A 20,321-nucleotide genomic window follows, 5' to 3' on the forward strand; every position below is an offset into this window, starting at 1 on the left:
ATGATAAATTCTAGCTGCTCAGGTAGGGAACATAAAGGTAGGATGGACATTCATCAGTTTATCTTCCCTCAGCAACTCTGACACAATGAAAAGAGCTGTGGTTCTTGAATAGTCATCAGGGTAATGAGGCACCTTCCCGGAAAGCCAGTCCTGGGAAGCTGGGGCCTACAGGTTTCTTCATGTCCATGAAGAACCTTCCAAGTGGAAACTACAGCCATGGTCCCTGACCTTATCCCAGCCTCACTGTGAAAAGCTGGAAATGGTTGCGAGCGAGGCCTTATTTGCTGGCTACAACTTCAGGCGGCCCACCACACGCAGAAGGTTTATCCCAAAGCCAAGTATATTACGACAAATATTAATTGGTGAATCTTTTCAGATATTTGAAAACTGTGTAAAATATTCCTACAATATATTGGGTTTCCCAATTTACATTCTTTCAGAAGCAAAAATGTGACATACAAAGGAACATCACCTCTGACAAAGGGGCAGGCGTTTTCAGACTCTTGCTGGTAAGGAAAGCCCTCCGCAATGACCACACTCACCACCCAGGGCTCCCCGTCCATCTCACCTACACCCAGGGCTACTTGTCCATCTGCTGTCCACAGGCACTTCAGACTCTCAAAACGCTTAATGGTGCACGGGATTTGCAGCACTGGCTTGCAAATACAGTCAACTAACTTACTTTACAGCTCTGCTATTCTGATCTTTTGACAATTCTCTAACAGAATAAGTCACAACGCCGTGTTTGGCACATAACTGAAGAAAAACAAATACAACAGAACCGTCAACACGGTCACTTAATTTTGAGATTATTTTCCTTGTATTCACAGTCTCGCTGGCAGCTTTGAGAAGCAAAAGAAACGTAGTCTTAAGCCATCGGTGGTGAGCACTGAACAGAGGTACATGCCAGACAACACACGTGGGTGATGGCATCGTTTGACAAGGAAGTTCCCATGAAGTGACAGAACGAAGGGCATGCTGGGTGATTGTTAATCGATCAGTGATGATTACGTCAACTCTGCCAATGCATGGAAGGTGAACCAGTGCTGACTGGAAGACACGAGGATCAAAGGAAAACAAGTACTTACCTAGCGTCCCATCCCCTGTTGCCTGGAGGGCATTTAACTCTTCCTTTGTCATCTTTGTAGAACCTTGGTAGCCAACATTATTTAGAGGGTCTGAAGTCTCTCCATTGGTAGCTACTTCTGAATTTAGGATTATTCCATGTTTCTGGGAATAAAAACAGGCTCATCGTAACACTCACTAAGTGATATTAGGTTAAACTTTATTTTATAAATGATAATTTTAAAAAAGCCTAATTTTTTCCTAAGCAGAGGAAAACTCTACAGAGACAGAGGAGCGCTAGGCTGCACCCCTGTAAATATTCTATCAACACACACTGATCTGGGATGTCTTCCTCCAAGGGTCCTTCCTTACATGTTCCCATCCACGTCTCAGTGTGCTGGTGACAAAACACCTTCCTTGGGCATCTCCTCTTTCACTGTAGCCTGCCAGAAAGCGGAGCATCAAGCAAACCACTACAGAGTGGTCTTTACCTCTAAAACCCCGGCTGTGTTCTTTAAAAGGATAGAGATAAAGAAATATGTATGTGTTCTGAGAGGAATGATCAAACTTGGATGGAAGGTTTGTTAGAGTCGAAAGAAATACAATTCGTGCTCACTACACAGCAAAACACTTTAAACCCGGCAACGCTTCACAACGCCAGGATGCCCCCCTCACCCGGGATCGCCCCCTCCCTTACCCCCTCCTGCCGCCCATAGCTCTTTCTCTTCTGCTTGGAGGAATTCCCAGCCCTGTACTCACACCCTGGCTAGAAGCAGCACTGCGAATCTGAGCTCTAAGCCTGTTCCCTGCTGGCTTACTGCTCTGGCCTTGACCCTCATTTATAAGTAGCTGGCGTGGATGTTTCCATTGGCGATGCACGTGCCAGCCCGTGGCCATACCCCCTAGACTCAACACCACCTTCTATGGTGGGGAGAGTCCACCCGGAGCTCTGACCCCCGCTGCTGCCCGTTGGTTTATTTTACTCAGTTTCCAGCCAGCAGCTGAAGACCCCTTGACATGGCCCAGACAGAACTCTCCTACCATCCACGGGGTCTCCAAGTCTAACTAGCGTCAGCCACGCCACTGTCCAGCTACAGAGGTTCTTATGTTCGAGACTTTAATATAAGAAAGAAATACACTCTCTAACTTGGAGTAATGTCCTGGAGAATTTACTGGTGAGTTTGAGAAAAAATTTAGACACCCTATCAAAAAAATTCTTGGAAATCAGAGTTGCTTCCAAGATCAGATATGCCTATAAACATCTAAAGACCATCGGCACACCCCACGGAATCTACACTGACTTCACAAGTCTCTTTGGGGGTCAGTTAACCTACGATTTGATTTTATTAACAGAACTAAAATCAACGACATAAAATCAATGAACACCACTATCCACACACATTCATCCTTGAGAATCCTGGAATTTGCTGTTGTCGCCTGGATTTTTAAAAACTGTACTTTGGCTTCATACCTTTAACTCCTCTTTCAGCACGACTACTTCTTCTCTAAGATCGTCTCGTTCACTCCTTATGGAATCAAAGAACTCTTTCTGCCTCTCTAATGCCTGAGTGTGTAGCGGAGCAAAGAGAGAGAAGATTCACACAGGTGAGCAGACGACTTCAGAAGCAGGACTAGGAAGGAGGCTTCTACTATGTAAAACGCTAACACCGGCAGGGCATTCGATAGACTATGCTTAAAGATATAAACACAATGCAGTGTTAAGCTCTGCACTTAGCTTACGCCAGCCAAGAAATGTCACTGTGCATGCTCCCTGAAAGACATTAACGTTCTGAAGGGTGCCTTCTTTTTTACACCCTCTCCTGGCTTAGTCTGCGGTTTCACGGCATAGTTGGAGAAGCAACAGAAGCCATGCACCCATTTAAATGAGGGATAAATAAAGGAAAAGAAGAAACGTTTACAACCCCCCAGTGACAACTATTTTAGTAATTTAGACTATTTTTGTACGTTGACTCTCGGTGTTTGTTGTCACAGATAAACGTAAAGTGGTCCCGAGGCAAACATAACGCACACACAGACATGCACACGAGATCTTAAATGAGCGTCGGTGAGCGTATCAGAGTGAAGGCAAGGTGCAGCTTCACGCTGTAAAGGCGCTGACGTTCGCTTCAACATCTAGAGATTGCTATCAGAGCCGTGGGGAGTGAGTCGCCGTGTTTGGGAAGCCATCTGGCATCGCGGAGCACAGCTGTCACTTTAGTAAGCGTGTTCTTTGCTCCCTACTCGTCACTCCTAAATGCAGATGGGCTGCCTCTTCTTTCCCTGTGGAGCGAGAGGGGCTGACATCTCCCTGGGGAGGCTCAAGGTGGGCATGCGTGAGGCACAGCACCTGCCACCTTGCAGCTTCCTCAAAGCCCTTGGAGAAAAAGCCCAGGCAACACGGGACAGGGAATTCCAGGAGGTCTGAGCCTCCACGCATGGACCCGCCCAGCGGGTTCCTCACTCCTCTGATCTCTGTGCCGCCGGCTGCTCACGGGCAGGCAGGGAGCCCGGGAATGCTGACCAAAGGAGAATCTCCACACTGGAAGTCCACTTCCAATTTGGAGTTAATGTCAATTTGGGTAAGTTCATGTAGTCTCTCTTTTATTCGTTTTGTGTCCCACGGGGGTCACATGCAAACTCATACAAGCCTTTTTGCAAACCAAAGATTCTGAAAGCATTCAATTTGCTAAGCAGACTGCCCACTTGAACCGATTTCAAAGACTTGAGAATCCTACCCCTATCTTTTTGTCTTTCCATTCTATTGTTTCCTGAAGATCAGAAATCTCCCTGATATAACTCGCCTGTTTCTGCTGTAGCTGTCGGATTTCCTGAAGAATAGGAACAGATAGAAAGAAAGCAGATACAGGGTTAAACGGGAAGCAACTCTGCAGTGTAGACAACCCCTGAGCCAGCAAGCGCCCTTGGAGGTCCCGGCACCATTTTTTCTCACTGATCCCGAGTTCGTTCTCAGGATGCAGGGACTTTATCCTTGTCCTTTTCCCCAGCTCCAAGAGTAGGAAGAAAACCAGCTGGAGTGAACTTCTCACTTACAGGCACTAGAGTTCTAACCAAATTAAAAAAGTAAAAAGTCAAATCTGCATTAGTTTCTTTTTGTCGCTGTAACAAATTACCACAAATTCAGTGGCTTAGAACAACGCAAACTTATTTTCTTACAGTTCTGGCGCTCAGAAGTTCAAAATGAGTCTTATGGTGTCCCCAAGGCATGGGCAGGCCTGGGCTCTTTTCTGGAGGCTCGGGGCAGGGGAGAATCTATTTCCGCCATTTTTTAGCTCCTAGATGTGCCCACAGTCCTTGGTCTGTGGCCCCTTCCTCACGTGGCTCTGACCTCTGCCCCCACGGTCACATCTCCTATGCTGCCTTTGACTTCCCTGCCTCCTTCTTGCAAGGACCCTTTGGATCACTCTGGGTCCATGCAGACGATACAGGATAATCTCCCATCACAAGGTCCTTAACTTAATCACATCCGCAAAGTCCCTTTGTCTGAGTAAGGTGACATAGTCACAGTTCCAGGGGTTAGGACATGGGCATCTTGGGGGGCATTGTTCGGTCTGCCACACCTCCTCAAACAAACACAAAACCACCAAAGAATGAGAATCTTCACTGATAAAAGGAACTGTCTCCTCAAACGAGGCGTAGAGAATTCCCCTAAACTCAATTTTCAGGAAAACTGGTAGCTTTAGTAATGACCCAGCAAGATGCTCCTAAGTCACACACAAAGAAAAAAAAGAACAGAAAAGAAAAACAGGAAAAACTACTCACCTCAAGCATTTCTTCTCTTTGCTTCAGGGCCTCTTTCACCTCGGCAAACTGAAACTGGAGGATACTGTGGGCATGCTTTTCCCTTTCAAATTCCTATAAAGGAGGAGAAGAGCGTTCAAGTTCCAGTGGAATCACATTTTTCTGTCACTCTAGTTCACGTTCTTACGATTTACCTTTACCTGCAACAAATTACCTGTTACCATGTCATCACAGTTTTCAAGGCCTTTTTTAAAAATAAATTTATTTATTTTTGTTGTTGTTATTTTTGGCTGTGCTGGGTCTTCGTTGCTGCGCACGGGCTTTCTCTAGTTGTGGCGAGCAGGGGCTACTCTTCGTTGCGGTGCGCGGGCTTCTCATTGCGGTGGCTTCCCTTGTTTCAGAGCACGGGCTCTAGGTGCGCAGGCGCAGTAGTTGTGGCACGGGGGCTCAGTAGTTGTGGCTCGCGGGCTGTAGAGCGCAGGCTCAGTAGTTGTGGCGCACGGGCTTAGTTGCTCTGCTACGTGTGGGATCTTCCCGGCCCAGGGCTCGAACCCGTGTCCCCTGCATTGGCAGGCGGATTCTTAACCACTGTGCCACCAGGGAAGCCCTCAAGGCCTTTTTAACAACATGAACCAGTTTCTCTGGATTTTCTAGAAGACACCCCTACGATCTACTGTAAAATTAACCTGAGGACAAACATATGGACAACAAGGGGGGAAACGGGCGGGGGTGTGTGTGTGTGTGGTGTGGGATGAACCGGGAGATTGCGATTGACATGTGTACACTAATATGTATAAAATGGAGGACTAATAAGAACCTGCTGTATAAAAAATAAATAAAATAAAATTCAAAAATTAAAAAAAAAAAAATTAACCTGAGGAGTTGCCACAGCTGACAGTATGACCCGATTTCTTTACAGGTAAGCCGTGCCCTGGGAAGGCCCCCCAGGCTGTCTGCTGAGGGCCTGGAAGAGGCAGCTTTGCAAAGAGCGGTAATAAAATCATCCCTGAGTTTGAAATATGCCGATGAATGCTCTTTGGGGCAAAAAGGGATGGTCTACCTTGGCAAGTTTATCTCACTAACAGTAGGCGGCCAGCTCTGTACCTCAGAGACAAGACAGAAACAGGCGGGGGAAGCAAAGCCCTTGTCAGCACAAAGCCGCTCCCCCAGTCCAACCCTTCCCTGCATGAGACTCATCCCTGCATCCGGGCAACACGCTCTTCTGGTCTCCCACTCAGCTCAGCACAGCAGCGCAGTCCCTAACGATGGTGTGGTACCCACCTAGCTGCCAACAGTTTAGGGAACAGCAGGGAACACCTTCCCTCGATTCGTTCCCGGTTATTTCAGAAGGGATTTGACCTTAGCTCACCCTGGCATCATGTGCTCACCCACTTTCTGAAGTCTGGGGGAGACTGGACCCTCCTAGCTGTGACAAAGACATGTCTGTCGGGCTTTGTTTCGCCCATGGTCCCCACCTTGGGTCAACATTCCAGGATCACCCCATTTCTCTGGAATTAGATTTGGGGCTTCTTGGTCTACTTCCTGCTGCCTAAATGAGGGCATTCTAGGAGTATGTAGAAGGCATTACAGTACTGTTCCACCCAAGTGGGTTCAGAATACGCTCTCTGCTCCTAAATTATGAATTAGTTTCAAAGAAAGCTTTCATGACATCAGGTCTCATGAAAAGTTTCTCCTTTGTTTCAGAGTTCAGTTACCAGGAACTTCATGGACAAAATTCTTCTTTAGCTTCTAACTCAACTACAGTAGTGAAAGAAGGAGGCCCTTGAGTTGTTATGGTATTTGGCTTTAACCCTTGGGATTTAGAGGATATAGCTAGTTAGAAAAAAAAAGATAATGACACTCACAAATTAAATTTTCTATTTATCTCAGCAACTCTGAAAAATTGGATAATATTCTAGGATTTGACAAACCAGCTAATTCCTTAAAATATGAAAAACAAGTATCCCTTGCTGACTCACAAAGAACAGCTAAGCCCAGCCTTCACCAAATCAGCCTACTGTCATTAATTTCAACATATGCTCATGCTTTTTGTTGATAACATAAGTTAACATATTAATTCCAGTGGTTCTTCATGAAAGCCCAAATAAGATTCTACCCTTTTCTGAGGTTAATGAAGGTTTTTAATTCTCAAGTGGAGGAACCATGTCTTTTCCCAATCAGCAGAAAACAAATGAATATAATTTTCTTAAAATCCTTGATACTTGCAACTATTTCTCTCTGGTGTTGAGATAACAAAATAAGAATGAAGAAATGTATATTAACAGGAAAATCTTGAAGCATCTAACTGTGCTTTGTCCAAGCATGCTGGGTCTTTCGTAGGCAGGTTTTTTCATGGTTATGATTTTACCTTATATGCAAAACACACAAATGTCCTCCTAGTAAAATTGTCTCTAGTTTACATATTGAAATTGTGCATACGAATATTGCAAGTCCCTCAGCAAAGAGCATGGTATTCTTATTCTTATATGTTTGGGCTTCCAGGGCAAGTGGAGAACTACTGTTTTTAAAAAAAACACACACACGCAAATATATACATACACATGTATAACATGTAGATACCATATACCAAATATATATACATACACACACACACATATTCTACCATTCTTACCTATACCGTATGTATATGCTCCCATCCTTATACATACCATTTATATATGTAGTCTACTATAATTACATATACCATTCATATACATATGCCTGTGCATATATATATTCTATATATTCTCCCATTCTTATATATACCATTTACATGTATATTCTCCCATTCTTACCTTTATCATTTATATATATATTCTACCATCCTTACATACACCGTTTATATATCTATATATTCTCCCGTCCTTACATATAGCGTTTACATATACATACACTCCACCCTTCTTTCTCGCACTAGCACATACTTTGGTTTTCTCCTCGTACTGCCGCCTGGACTCAGCCAGCTGCTCTTCAAGCTCCAGCATCATGTCCTTTAGCGTATCGACCTGGTACATAAAGTTTGTCTTCTCATTGTCTAGCTGAGCGTTGGAAACCATGGCCTTCTTATATTTTTCTTCAACTTCTGCTAGTGAATCCTGCAGAAAATAGGTCATGTTTTCGAAATTGTAGTAAGGAAACAAAAACACAGATTAGTTCAGTATTTTTAACAAAACCTCCAAAAACGCAGCCCTAAATTTAGACTTTATTTCTTAGAGCAAATGAATCAGAAGAAGAAACACACGGCAATTTGAAATGCCCCAAAAGTCTCCCTTTTCAATTTGCTCCGATTCTCATGACTCAGGAAATTAGTTATGAACTGTGTGTAGGGGTGAAGATAACTTACAGTCATCAGGACAAGGGGGACGCTGGGTGGAAGGGGCTCTGGTCACAGAGGCAGCAGAGCCCTGGCTGTGGGAATCTGATTCTGTAGCCCGCTGTACAGGCGTCTGAAGTAACCACTCAAGACACGTGACCAGGACCTGGGACAGAGCCAGTGCTGGCGGGGGGGGGGGGGGGGGGGGGGGAGTAGAACACCTGCCGCCAGCAGCCCACTGTCCCCACTGGGGCTTATGACCCAGGAAAGGCTTAAGTGGAAGTTCACATGTTCAACCCATAGGAAAACTCAAGGTACACAGGCCTCACTGGGTAGGTCCTGGAGAGACAACGCTCATTCCTTTGAAAAGACAACGGGGGAAAGAGGCCTGCAAAGTAAACATGCCCCCCTCAACCCCGGGGCTCACACACCGGCAGGGCAGGCCACAGAGGACAGCAGCGTGTGGATCCCGAAGCACAGGCCAGCGGGAGACGACTCTGGGAGAACACAGAGCAGAATCCCAGGTGCAAAGGACCCTGAGCTACAGAAAGGCGGGCACTGGCGGGTCGGGCGTGTGTCAGGTGCTACCAGGAGGCTCTGCGGAGACCAGCGCTGCTCTCGCCTGCACTTGCAAACCAGGGCAAGGATTTCAGGTGGGACCAGCGATCCCTGCGCTGCTTCCATGGCTCTCTCTCCAACTCCAGTAGGGGTTGAAAGCCAGAATCTTAATTTCCCCCCCGGTGACAAATAGGAAACGGATTAATTAGTCATGTGATTTGGTGCCCCTGGGATACCGAACTCAGACTGGTTTGGGGGTACTTTCTCAGGAGCTGAAAAGGAAGGAACAGAGTTACCACCTCTTGCTAGACTCACGAGCTGCCCGAGCTGCCCTGTGAAGCCAGAGAATAAAGTCCCTGACGCCCCACCTCGCTTCAGGGAGCCTGGCAGCTCAGTTTCCTGGTCGGCACAATGCAGTAATTCCACTTGCTACGAGTACCGTGTATTTACTCAAATAAATCCAAGAAGGTACACATTCAGACATTGCTTCGGTTAGTAAAATGGCGCAGTATGCAAATAATTTGTGTGTTTCAAAAGCACAGCAACAGAACTTCCTTATCGGGAGACATCAGGTGTTTTGAGAAGCAAATTAAGTTGAAGCCCTCCTTGTATGTAAGGACCGCGGAAAGTGAAGAAAACCAAAAACCCTTCTTCAAGTGTAGGGTATGCTTCTGTGGGAAATGAGAAACTGGGTTTAAGCCAGGTGTGGTGGGGAGGTGAGTCCAAGACATGCACCAGGAAACATGTTAGTAACATTTGCTAATGAGGAGTTACAATTTTCGAGTCCTGGTTTCAAAGCTGCCTTTGGGAAAACCCTGAGCACACACACCGTGCTACTAGCATTCCTGCCACTTTGAGGTCTACAGTCTGGGGCCTCTTTAGAGCGAGCATGCAGTCTGAATGTCTTCTGTAGGAATTTTTAAAGTTAAGCTGGGTTAATATCGTGAGTCCACACTTCCGTAAGCCGGTACCTTCATCTCTTTCAATCCCTGCATGTATTTGCCTTCTACATCCTGAATCTGGTCCTTTAACTCATTGAGCTCCTGGGGGAAATGGCAAAAAAAGGCAAATGATGTCAAAGGGAAAAATGGACAGAGACCACAAGGAAGGAGAGGCGATTCTCTGATTCTTTTCTAGTTCTGGGCGGTTTCCTTATTTGAGTAGTTGGAGCAGCAATCTTCGTTTAACTTTTTTAAGTGTTAAAAGGAAAATAAGATGAATTTCAACACTACAAAGATGAAAATGTAGGTGTATCTCATATGGTATTTTCACACAATTTTATCAAAGGTATGTGGCTTCATATATTTTTACGCAGTTTTATAAAATGAGCTTCTGAAAATGGAACAGGTTAACTTACTCATACTTAACAGTTCATTCAAGCTCTTTGAGTTCTGCTCTGTGCTACATACAGTAAGATGCTGAAGACAGAAATCAGCAAAGCCTTGTCCCTGCCCTTACAGAGCCCAAGGACTCTACTTTCCCGTCTCGTTCACCGCCACATTCCCAGGGGCTGGTGTCTGGCGTGAGCTGGAGTTGCAGTAAATCCTTACTGAACGACTGAATCATGCTCACAACCCCAAGACCAGACGCAGATTATGACTGCAGCCAACTCCACTTCAAGGCGGGAAAGGATGACCAAAGGGCTGCAGGAGGCCGAGGGACCACACAGGGAGGGACATTTCAGGAACAGAAGTCAAAACATTGTTCTTATAAAGCACAAGCGTTGGAAGGCGTCTGCAGGGGGACCTAGTCCCACCGGCCCTGATGCTTAAGCTCTTCTCTGGCCTCCTTGGCAAATGCCATCCATCTGTTCAGGTAGCACCAATGGAAGCTGGTTCCCTTTCACCAGTTTTCATTACTAGAAAGCTCTTCCGTAAATGAAGGCAAATCTGACCCGGAAGAGCCTCCCTGCCCTTCGTGCTCTCTCCAGAGGACACGAGGTCTGGTGACTCAGCCTTCCCTCTGCACAGTGTCCTTTTCAGATGCAACGTCCCTAGTTACTTTAACAAGCAGAGGCCCATTTCTCTGTCACACACTCAGTGTTGAGGGTGTAACAGAGAACAGTGTCCACAGACCAGTGGGAGAAGGAAAAATCACTAAAATACCACGAAGGGGTCTACTGAAGGCATATTACGCATATGACAAAGGGAAAGGAAGGGCACGCTGCAGGCAGAGGGCGGGGATGCGCGAAGGGCAGGGTGGTACTGTCGGGGGCAGCGAGTAATGTGTCCAGCACCTTCCAGTGCTGTGGGCGGAATGTCCACTCCTGCCCTGTGTACAGAGATGGCTGAGCACCTCAGGGCAGCGTGGTGAGGGGTCTCGCCCAGGTGTGCCCGGGGAGCTGAGGGATCCCAGCGCAGGTGTGCTGGCCCTACCGGGGCGGGGAAGTCAGGGGCGGCGGCTCCCTGCGGGAACCAGAACCGGGCCGGGCCCTACTGTTACTAGAACACCAAGCTTAATGGGATGGAGGGGAGACCAGACGGAGAAGAAAGAGCTGGAACTTCACAAATTAAATCCTACTTTACTTGAAGACTGATTTTCACAGAAGGTTTCTCTAGGTCACGCGTAAGTAGAGGGCCTTACCTTGATTTCCCTAATGGAGGCCTCAGTGTCAATGGAGATGGAGGTGTCCCCGCTGCCCCTTCGAGAGGAAGTCCCACCCAGGGAGGCCAGTGTGGCTGCAGACAGGCCAGGCAGCCCACGAGACCCCTGCAAAGTGGCAAGAGCAAATGGGATTTCAGCCCAAACCAAGATTATTTCTCAGTCTACTAGGATGGTACCTTTCCTTGAATTCAGGTTCCAAATTGCAATATCTTTGGTGGGTTTACGGTGAGCAAGAAAACGAGGTTCATCTCGAGGGGCCTCATGGATGCTCAGGGTTTGTCTGGAGTAACCGTAAGCTCCATGGCTGGGCCCATCGTGAATTCCTTCACCGTTCTGCAGGTTTAACATGCACACTGGAAGTGACCACCCCCCCCCCCCGGGGACCCCAAAGGTTGTGTGTTGCCTGGCGAGCCACCCACTAGTCCTGTTCACTCCATGGTGGAATTCTTTATTAAAGATCAAGCAATATATTTTCTTGTTAGTTTCATCCATAAATTTCGGGACCCTCGTGGTTTATAGATGACACAACATAAAGCTCTACAGGAATTCCTTACCTTCTCCGTGAAGTCTTTTTCTGGTCTCTCTTCAACCTGGAGAGGAAAATGGATAAATATTAAATACTTAAAAGCATTAAACGGAGAATCTGGATTTAGGGGGTAAGATAATAATAAAATAAAGCATCAGCTTCCTTGGTGATTTTATTTTTTTATTTTTTGCATCATGTGGGCCTCTCACTGTTGTGGCCTCTCCCGTTGCGGAGCACAGGCTCCGGACGCGCAGGCTCGGCGGCCATGGCTCACGGGCCCGCTCCGAGGCATGTGGGATCTTCCCCCCTTTGTGATTTTAAACACTCCTTTACCATGAGACTCTCGGATACGCTGGTGTCACAGCGGTGGCCCACGGGCAGCTCAGTGAGCCTGGTTGAATTTAACCGTGTGGTATTTCAACTTTCACAACTTCCACAGGAAGATGATTTGTGAATGAACTGAACAGGATGACTTGACCAGTTTCTACATGTGTGCAGGACACAGTGTGGGACAGGACAGGCACCAGCCTCATTCACCCACCACAATTACTATGATCGGAACGTGAGAATATGACCAGCGTTCTGGGGGCCGGAAGATGCAACCACACAGTTTTAATTTTGACTATCACTAAACTTGGCCTCCAAAGCAAGAGAAAGCAGTGGAGCCACAACTGCAGCTTTTCCACTGCTTCTGAGTAACTGAGTCAACGTGAAAATTCTAGTGTAAACATTTTGAGACAGACACCCAGATGTGGGGAGCTGGCTGGGGGTGGGTGACGGTACAGGAGAATGTGCTGGGTGAAAAGGGGGACCCCAAGAATTTGGCTTTTCAAAATCTTTCCTGTTTGGACTGTCTCTGAATCCTCTCTTTTCCCTCCTGCAAACAGGCGTCTCTGCGGGACCCCCAGCAGCCTGTGGAGCCCCAAGACAGCACATCTGCTTCAACCCTATGGGAGACCCCTGCCCTATGAAGAAGGTCTGTTGGGGTCAACAGTCTGAGGCTGCACTGGTGCTATTTCTTTCTTTGCTTAGCATGCAACGAAAGGCCAACTTTCTCTTTTTTTTTCTGGCACATTGAGGGCTCCTTTCCGAAAGTCCATGGGAAAGGTCCCAGAGGGCGAGAGAACCCTGCACCAAGTTGTCTCCAGACTCTCCGGATTCTCCCATCATGCCTCCAACCCCACCTCCTGTAGCTCAGAGGTTCTTAAATTTGATGGCCAGGGAGTCAACTGCAGATGCCCGTGACGGGTGGGATCACACCTTTGATCCAGGAGACCTCGTGAGTGAGCTGGGACCCTGCAGTCACCCTTGACTGTGTACGCCACAGACCACCCAGACTGCAGGTGGACATATCCTAACGGGTCTGGGTCCAAGGCCACCGCAGAGCGGCTCGTGAACAGGTCAACTGCCCACATGGCCGTCATGCACGGGGCATGTGGGTGCAGGCGCTAAGCACAGGTCAGGATGCCGTAATGGCGGTGATTTCCTGTAAAGACGAGCACTTCCTGTCCTCTGCCCACCCTGGGCCCGTGCTGGGCTGGATGCCCACATCCTCACCATCTTGTCCCCCACCAAGAAGGCTCACTGACTGCCACCTTCTCTCCTTCACGCCCCTCAAACCTGCTTTCCAAGGGCAGGATGCCTGAAGTAACCGCTAGAATGACACAGCAAAGCGTGAGAGCTCATCAGCCGACCAAGGGGATCAGATGGAATCGTACAAAATACTTGATTAATTCAAAAGAAGGCAACTTCTGAAACCAGCTCTGAGCTCAGGAGAGTCAAGCTCAAGGGTCTTCTGCTTGACAGATCCAATTTTGCCCCCGGGTCTGGCCCCCAAATCCACTGCATCTGTTCTCACGCACCCAGCTCACATCTGGGTCTTCAGCAAGAACTTCCTGCTCTCAGCTAACCGGTCTCCTTGTCCTGAGGAGAGGGCGTGAAGGAGCTGCAGCCCCCAGGCCAGCGGGATGACCGCGCTGGCCCCACTCCCAGCTTTTGCTAAATAAGCCCCTGGGCGGGTGGGGCTTTGGATTCTGGCGTTGCCTACGCCCAGAGGACTCTCCTCTCCACTGGGCCACAGCCGGCTGGCCTCCAAGGACAGGAGATTTCCAGACACTCTTGGCCACGTGCATCCTTTTTCACACTCGATGTGGCAGTCACAGCCTGTTAGATAAAGACAGCTCACTCACTACCATGTCGCACACCGCCTGCCATTTGTTGGCACGTGCGTTTAGCGTGTGTAATCTTATATATTTTTATTTTTTCAGATGTGCATGTCACACCAGCCTAACTAGATATTCTGGAACATCTGTAGATGGCCTACAACTGAGATGGTTCTATCTCATCCTCCCTGGCAGAGCTCCAGGGAGCCCCCCGACCGATGTGCTGAGTCATGAGGATGATTTTAGCATTTCAACTGTGGGTCTCCTCTCCACTTGGGAATACAAATATTCCTGAAAATTTCAAACAACGAAGGAAAAGTTACTGTCCAGCACTTGCTCTGCTGCAGAATCCATTCATTAGATCTCCTGGACACAAGGCCTTTATTCCCTAGAATAAGTTAGTTTGCAGAACAAATATTAATGAGATGAAAATAAAGAGGGTATTTTAACTGTTGGTGGAAAGGGAAGATTCAGTTGAACAGACCATCAAGCTACCGTGAGAAGCCTGTTGCTGTTTTGCTCTGCAGTTTAAATAGTGTCTTTCCTGTTCCTCAGCAACAGATAAATATTGCCTAGAGAAACGAAGCTCCAGAAATCCTGTGTTCACCTACAAAGATATCCATGCCCAGAAAATGAGGACCCCGCTTTCTTTTTTGTAGTATGTCTTGTGAGAAAGACGAGAACTATACACCAGACCCCAAAGCACTGGTTTCCTGGGGGCCTTTGGCATAGCTTTGTTCTGCATTGTTTCACCATAAACACACACACTGCTCTTGTAATTTGCAAAACACCAAATAGGGGAGAAAAAAACCCTAAAACCATAGCTTTCTCTTTAGTTTAAAAGTAGTTTGAAAAAAGCCTTTGTTCTGAAATAGATAACGAACTCAGAATGTGAAAATTCAGGACATGTTTTTAAGTAGAGACCACGGAGGGAAAAATTAAGCTCTCAGTGAGAGTTATAGCCAATCTATGCTTGACTGTTGTTTCCAATCTGTATTTTAGTATCAGGGTGACTGACGTTTGTCTGTTTTCTGAATGACAAGGGACACGTGTATCTGCCGGCCTTCCTGCAACCTAAGAAGTACGCGGAGCCCCATGGAAAGTGGTGCAGTTTTGGTTGGGGGAGGGACGGATTGGGAGTTTGGGATTAGCAGATGCAAACTATTATATATCGACTGGATAAACAACAAGGTCCTACTGTATAGCGCAGGGAACTGAACTATATTTCATATCCTGTGATAAACCATAATGGAAAAGAATATGAAAAAGAATATATATATGTACAACAATCACTTTTCTGTACAGCAGAAATTAACACAACATTGTAAATCAACTATATTTCAATAAAACAGAAGGAAGGAAGGAAAGGAGAGAAGGAAGGCAAGGCAAGAGGAAGGGAGGGATGGAGGGAGAAAAGCCGTGCAGCAGCATGGAGCCATTGCAGCCCCACCAGATGCCACTAGATGGCAGCCTGCGTCGAACGGAGTGGGACCGGCCCAGGGAGCCTTGGTCAGGCAGGGCACCCCTCACTGCCCCTAACAAAGGAACAGATAAGTAACCCTGACGGTGAGTTTAATTTGACATAAAGCATAGTACTTTATCTCTGAAAATAATATACAAAGAAACAGAATAGATGGAAGGGTTTTAAACACTGTCGCTTCTGCTGCATGATGTGACCCAGGGCATGCCGTGGACCACACGTGTCCCAACACGCTGCAGCCCACGGCAGCACGGGTCCCGGGACGAGCCACAGGACCTCGTGGACATCGCCTTCTTATCCGAGGAAGGGCGGCAGCACCACAGACCTTGCAGCCTGTCAGCCTTCTTACTCTCATTTACCGAGCAATACTAAACGTTTTAGGTCAGTGTGAAAACTTTATAGTAACAGCCTCATGAAACATGCAAACCAGTATTTTATAATGACAATGGAGTGTATAAAAAGGTATCTTTTAAAATCTACGGGAGGTAGTCACTTCCAAAGAAATTCTGTGAACTTTTAAATTATGGCAACTCTTCCTTTCAGAAACAAACGCTTAACGTAGCACGTTAAATATTTTGTTAATTCCAACCTTCTAAAATCCTGTCTAAATGAGCATACTATTTAGGCTCACTTAAATATAATGTCTGGTGAGGTTTCAAATTCCATGTTTTCCATATCACCACCTGGCTTGCCCACCTTCCTCAAGACAGAGTACAGTAGGTGGGCGTGGGAAGACCCTAGCAAGGGGGCCAGGGACAAAGGGACTTTTCCTCATGGTGCCCCAAGCCCCAGATGGGAAATGGGATCACGGAAGCAGTGTCATCACGGGGTCCCTCTCGAGAAACCGACTGACAGTACTGAACGCTGCTCAGAAAACACCCATTTTAAGGGTAATTTTCCTTCAGATATAAACAGCAGTGGAGGCTACCATTAGAATGGAAATTTCTGGTTTAAATCCGATAATATTGACCTCATCCTGAATGACTGGTCCTTGAACTCTTGTATTTATAATTCAAGACCTGTTTTCCCACCTGGTTCCTGCTTCCACCTCTTCACACGACACAAAACATGAGTCATTACAGTCTTTTGTTTTTCTAACTCAGATGGGGCTGAGATTCCTGTTCACCACCAATGCTTCTCTGAAAACACACTGGCGCGTGAACCTGGGCGCCACGCAGGACACCCCTGACCGGTGCTTCCGTGACCCGGCAGGTTCGCTGGGTTCTGAGGCCTGGGTGACACAGCTGCGTCGGGCCCTCCAGGCGAGGCCCTCTGCCGGGCTGTTCTCCGGGCCTGGGTTACCCAGACTCCCGAGTCCAGTTCCCTGGAAGCATCCTGCCTCTTTCCTTCGAGCCCGTGCTCTGAGTCCTATACTGTATTGCGCCCATTTGCTGAGGTCTGTGAGGGGAGCAGGTGTGTTCCTTCACCACTGCAGCCCTGTGTCTAGAACATTCGATAAACACTGGCTGAATGAACGGACCCCAACTTCCTCAACAGGAAGATTCTGGAGAAGAAAATAGGGCTCAGCTACAGAACGTGAAAAATGAGATGAGGTCCCATAGCGTATGCCCTTCTGAGATGGGGCGGGCACCCTCTCTGCTCCCCACGAGGCTGGAGGACCCAGGGGGTGGGGCACACTTCGCGTCTTTGGATGCTGAGGTACCTTTATTTTCTCAAAGTGGGGCAAGCTATCATTTTCCCTCATTCTGGTTACTTTTGTTCTTGGGCAATGCTCCACTTGCCCGTCCCCTGGGGCACCAGCCTACATCCCACACCCAGAGCCTCCCAGGGCTGCCCCTGCCCCGGCTCCTACTTCCTCCCGGAGAGGCCCCTGCCCCCTGCCCTCACCCGTACCACCCCCTGGAACCATATTCCTGATGGATCACCAGGCGGGATCATTCTCCCCGAGCCATAGTGGACAACACTCACAGCCCTGGAAAACTCGCCCAGGAGAAGCAGGTTATCAACCCAAATCTTTTCTTGTTTTTGTTTCTCAAGCATATCATTACTCGTCTTTCCAGGTGGAGTTCAGGAAGTCTACGTGCCTGGCCAGGTGTCCCCAGCCAGGAATGAGAGCTGTGACATCTTAACCTGGGTCTTGGAACTCCCCCTTCCTGCTCTGCGTCCTTCTGAGAAGCCAGGCGGGGAGGATCACTCACCCCACGGGCCTCTCCCTGGGCACCGCCTGTCCCTGCAGGCCTCCCTCCCAGGCAGGAGGACCAGGGGAGTCTGAGCACAAGTTTCCTGGCCTCTTTCCAATCAACAAGGCCAAATGCATCCACTTACACTGTTCGTCTCGCAAGCCCAAAATGCAAACTCCCAGCCCTTTCCAGTGGTGTGACTGTGCAGGCTCAGAAAAGAGAAATGGGGCAGATTCCGTGGAAGAGGACTGCGGTTTGGAAGCACAGAGCAGAGGGCTCACTCGGCTCTGTCCTCCAGACTCTCTGCAGAGGCCAGGAATGCTGCCTGTGCTCTATCCTTCAGATGACCAGGAGCCACCATAACTGCGTGGAAGTGCCCTGCGCGGCACACAGGTGTCTCTGCCTCCTGAGGGCCACACCCAGAGGCGTCCTCAGCTCTGACGCCCCACACCCGCGTGAGGTGCCCGGATGCTGACCTCTGCTCACTAACCGTGCCAGCCTGAGTCAGCCGACCTTTGTCAATGAGCAGCTGAGTCAGGGGAGAAAGGAGACGGAACTGATGACCTGTGTGTAATGAACTGAAAAATCAGCCCAGTCAAGCCCCTGGGAGTCTTGCAAACCCAGGGCTCTCCAGGGACTAAGGGACGGTGGCGGAGGTCTTGCCAGGCTCCCCAGTTACCAAGAGACCCCCGCCTCTCGTCCTCAGGCCCCAGGGACACGGGCACGATGAACGCTCACCTCTCTTGTGTCCACTAAACCCATTTCGTGGGAGTAAAAACTGTTGTCAGATTTAGGAAGCAGATGACAGGGGAATTCATATCTGCTTTCAGTCTCTTCCGTCCGGGGAACTAGACGTGTTGCTAGGCTGAGACTTCATTCTGACGCCCGAATAAACCCAAAGACGTCAGACCATCACGAGCGCACAGTTCCCTGCTTCGCCTGAGCTGCGCCAGGCAGGGAGCCCAGGAGGGGTCAGGCCTCAGCTTCTTCTGACGACCGTGAACTTTCGTGTTCCCCAAAGTGAGCGCCAGAGAGCGAGCATCATGCCTGAGAACGGGCGGCTCTCCACGTCGGGTCTATCATGGGAAAACACCGATGACTTCCGTCGGAAACACGCAAGCAAGGGCTTGAAGGCGGAGGCAGGCAGGCAGGCCCGCGCAGACGGGGGCTGCTCACCTCGGCGCAGGGATCCCTCAGCTCACAAACACTGCGCTTCAGTCCCGTCTGCCACGTGCAGAAGAAGCGACGCGCCAGGTTTTGAACACTGAACGTACGTGATATGGAACAGCTGGATATCTTACCGTCCCTGCTTGACCGGTCCTGGCTGGAGCAGTAAGCAGCGGGCTTTGTGGGGTGTCCGCCATCCCACGTTTCCTGCGCCACCCCAGTGCGGTCAGGAAGCGGCTTCTCCTATTACCCTCATTGCTGGGGGGCAAGGGGGGCAGCCTTCAATTCCACAGGGAAACAGGCTCTCCTGCTCTAATACTCGCTTGCCTCATCTATCTTTTGTTTTCTCACCCTCGATGTGTAAACGGTGGAGAGAACATTTCTCTACTAGCAGGAGAGCATCCGGGCAAGCCCAGTGACGAATGGCTCTGGCCTTGGCCTTGGAGTCGGGGAAAGCAGGGCAGGCGTGGGGGGACTGAGGCCCCCGATTCAGCAATACGGGCTCAGTCTGCAAAAGGGATCCATTCCTTTGCGTCGCCAGGAGAAGCAGACGTCTGCATTTGGTGTGAAGCCTCCCGGCTTTAAAAGGCTGCATCTAATTTTAAAAACAAATCAGCAGCACCCCATGGGTGCACGTGTGCAAGTGGGCGACTCAGCCCCATGGCCTCTTCTCTGATGACCAGGAACACTTCCTGAATTTTAGACATCGATGCGTCTAACTGTGGTGTTGTGTAAGTGAGTTACAAACCACAGTCAAGCTCCAAGTTCAACCTCGCCCATCTTTGCCTTCTTCTGCCCAGGGTCTATGAGGAGGGGTCCTGGCCCTCGGTGTGGCAGCCCCCGTGGTGCAGGGCTGGCATGCACACCGCTCGGCACACAGCCCAGCCCCTGTCCACTGGACGTCCTTCCCTGGTCATTGTGTCAGCCCCCCATCCCAAATGTCCCCCAGGCAGATGTGCCCTGCCAATCCCTTATGGTCAAGAGAACAATACAGTTGCCTCATACAAAGCATCAGATGCGGTGAAACTGTCTAAAATTCCAAGGACCACGGGAAAAACACACAATAATGAGACTTAAATGATGGAGACTAGGTAGCAGGACCCCTTGCTTTCTGAAGCAGAACTTGGGTCATCTCAGGCCGGGTGACAAACAGGAGAGCAGCTCTGTCGTTTGTTTCACAGGCACTGAACAGAGGACCAACGGGACAGTGGGGGATGGAACAGAGCTAGGGATGCCGTGGCACTCGCAGGCCGATACTTTACCCTAAAAAACTGTTGGGCTCCAATAACAGATAATGTTCCAAACGAAATGTTTAAAAGTGAACCCTTCAGGGGTTTCCCTGGTGGCGCAGTGGTTGAGAGTCCGCCTGCCGATGCAGGGGACACGGGTCCGTGCCCCGGTCCGGGAAGATCCCACATGCCGCGGAGCGGCTGGGCCCGTGAGCCATGGCCGCTGGGCCTGCGCGTCCGGAGCCTGTGCTCCGCAACGGGAGAGGCCGCAACATTGAGAGGCCCGCGTACCGAAAAAAAAAAAAAAAAAAAAAAAA

At 48.8% G+C, this 20,321-nt stretch overlaps 1 protein-coding gene across 10 annotated transcripts in view; it reads right to left on the bottom strand.

Moving 5' to 3' along the window:
* LRRFIP1 (LRR binding FLII interacting protein 1) overlaps positions 1-20,321 on the bottom strand; it is a 142,430-nt gene that overhangs the window by 14,743 nt on the left and 107,366 nt on the right. For all 10 annotated transcript variants that reach the window (XM_029225261.1, XM_029225262.1, XM_029225252.1 and 7 more), the window contains 5 exons: positions 11,854-11,889; positions 11,279-11,404; positions 7,749-7,919; positions 4,846-4,938; positions 1,089-1,230 (listed from right to left, as the gene is read on the bottom strand). In XM_029225261.1, coding sequence (XP_029081094.1) covers positions 1,089-1,230; positions 4,846-4,938; positions 7,749-7,919; positions 11,279-11,404; positions 11,854-11,889 — 568 coding nt within the window. The remainder of the gene's footprint in view (positions 1-1,088; positions 1,231-4,845; positions 4,939-7,748; positions 7,920-11,278; positions 11,405-11,853; positions 11,890-20,321) is intronic.

The sequence above is a fragment of the Monodon monoceros genome, unplaced genomic scaffold (assembly GCF_005190385.1).
Source record: "Monodon monoceros isolate NGI ecotype Baffin Bay Population unplaced genomic scaffold, NGI_Narwhal_1 Super_Scaffold_16, whole genome shotgun sequence".
NCBI classification, from domain to species: Eukaryota; Metazoa; Chordata; class Mammalia; order Artiodactyla; family Monodontidae; genus Monodon; species Monodon monoceros.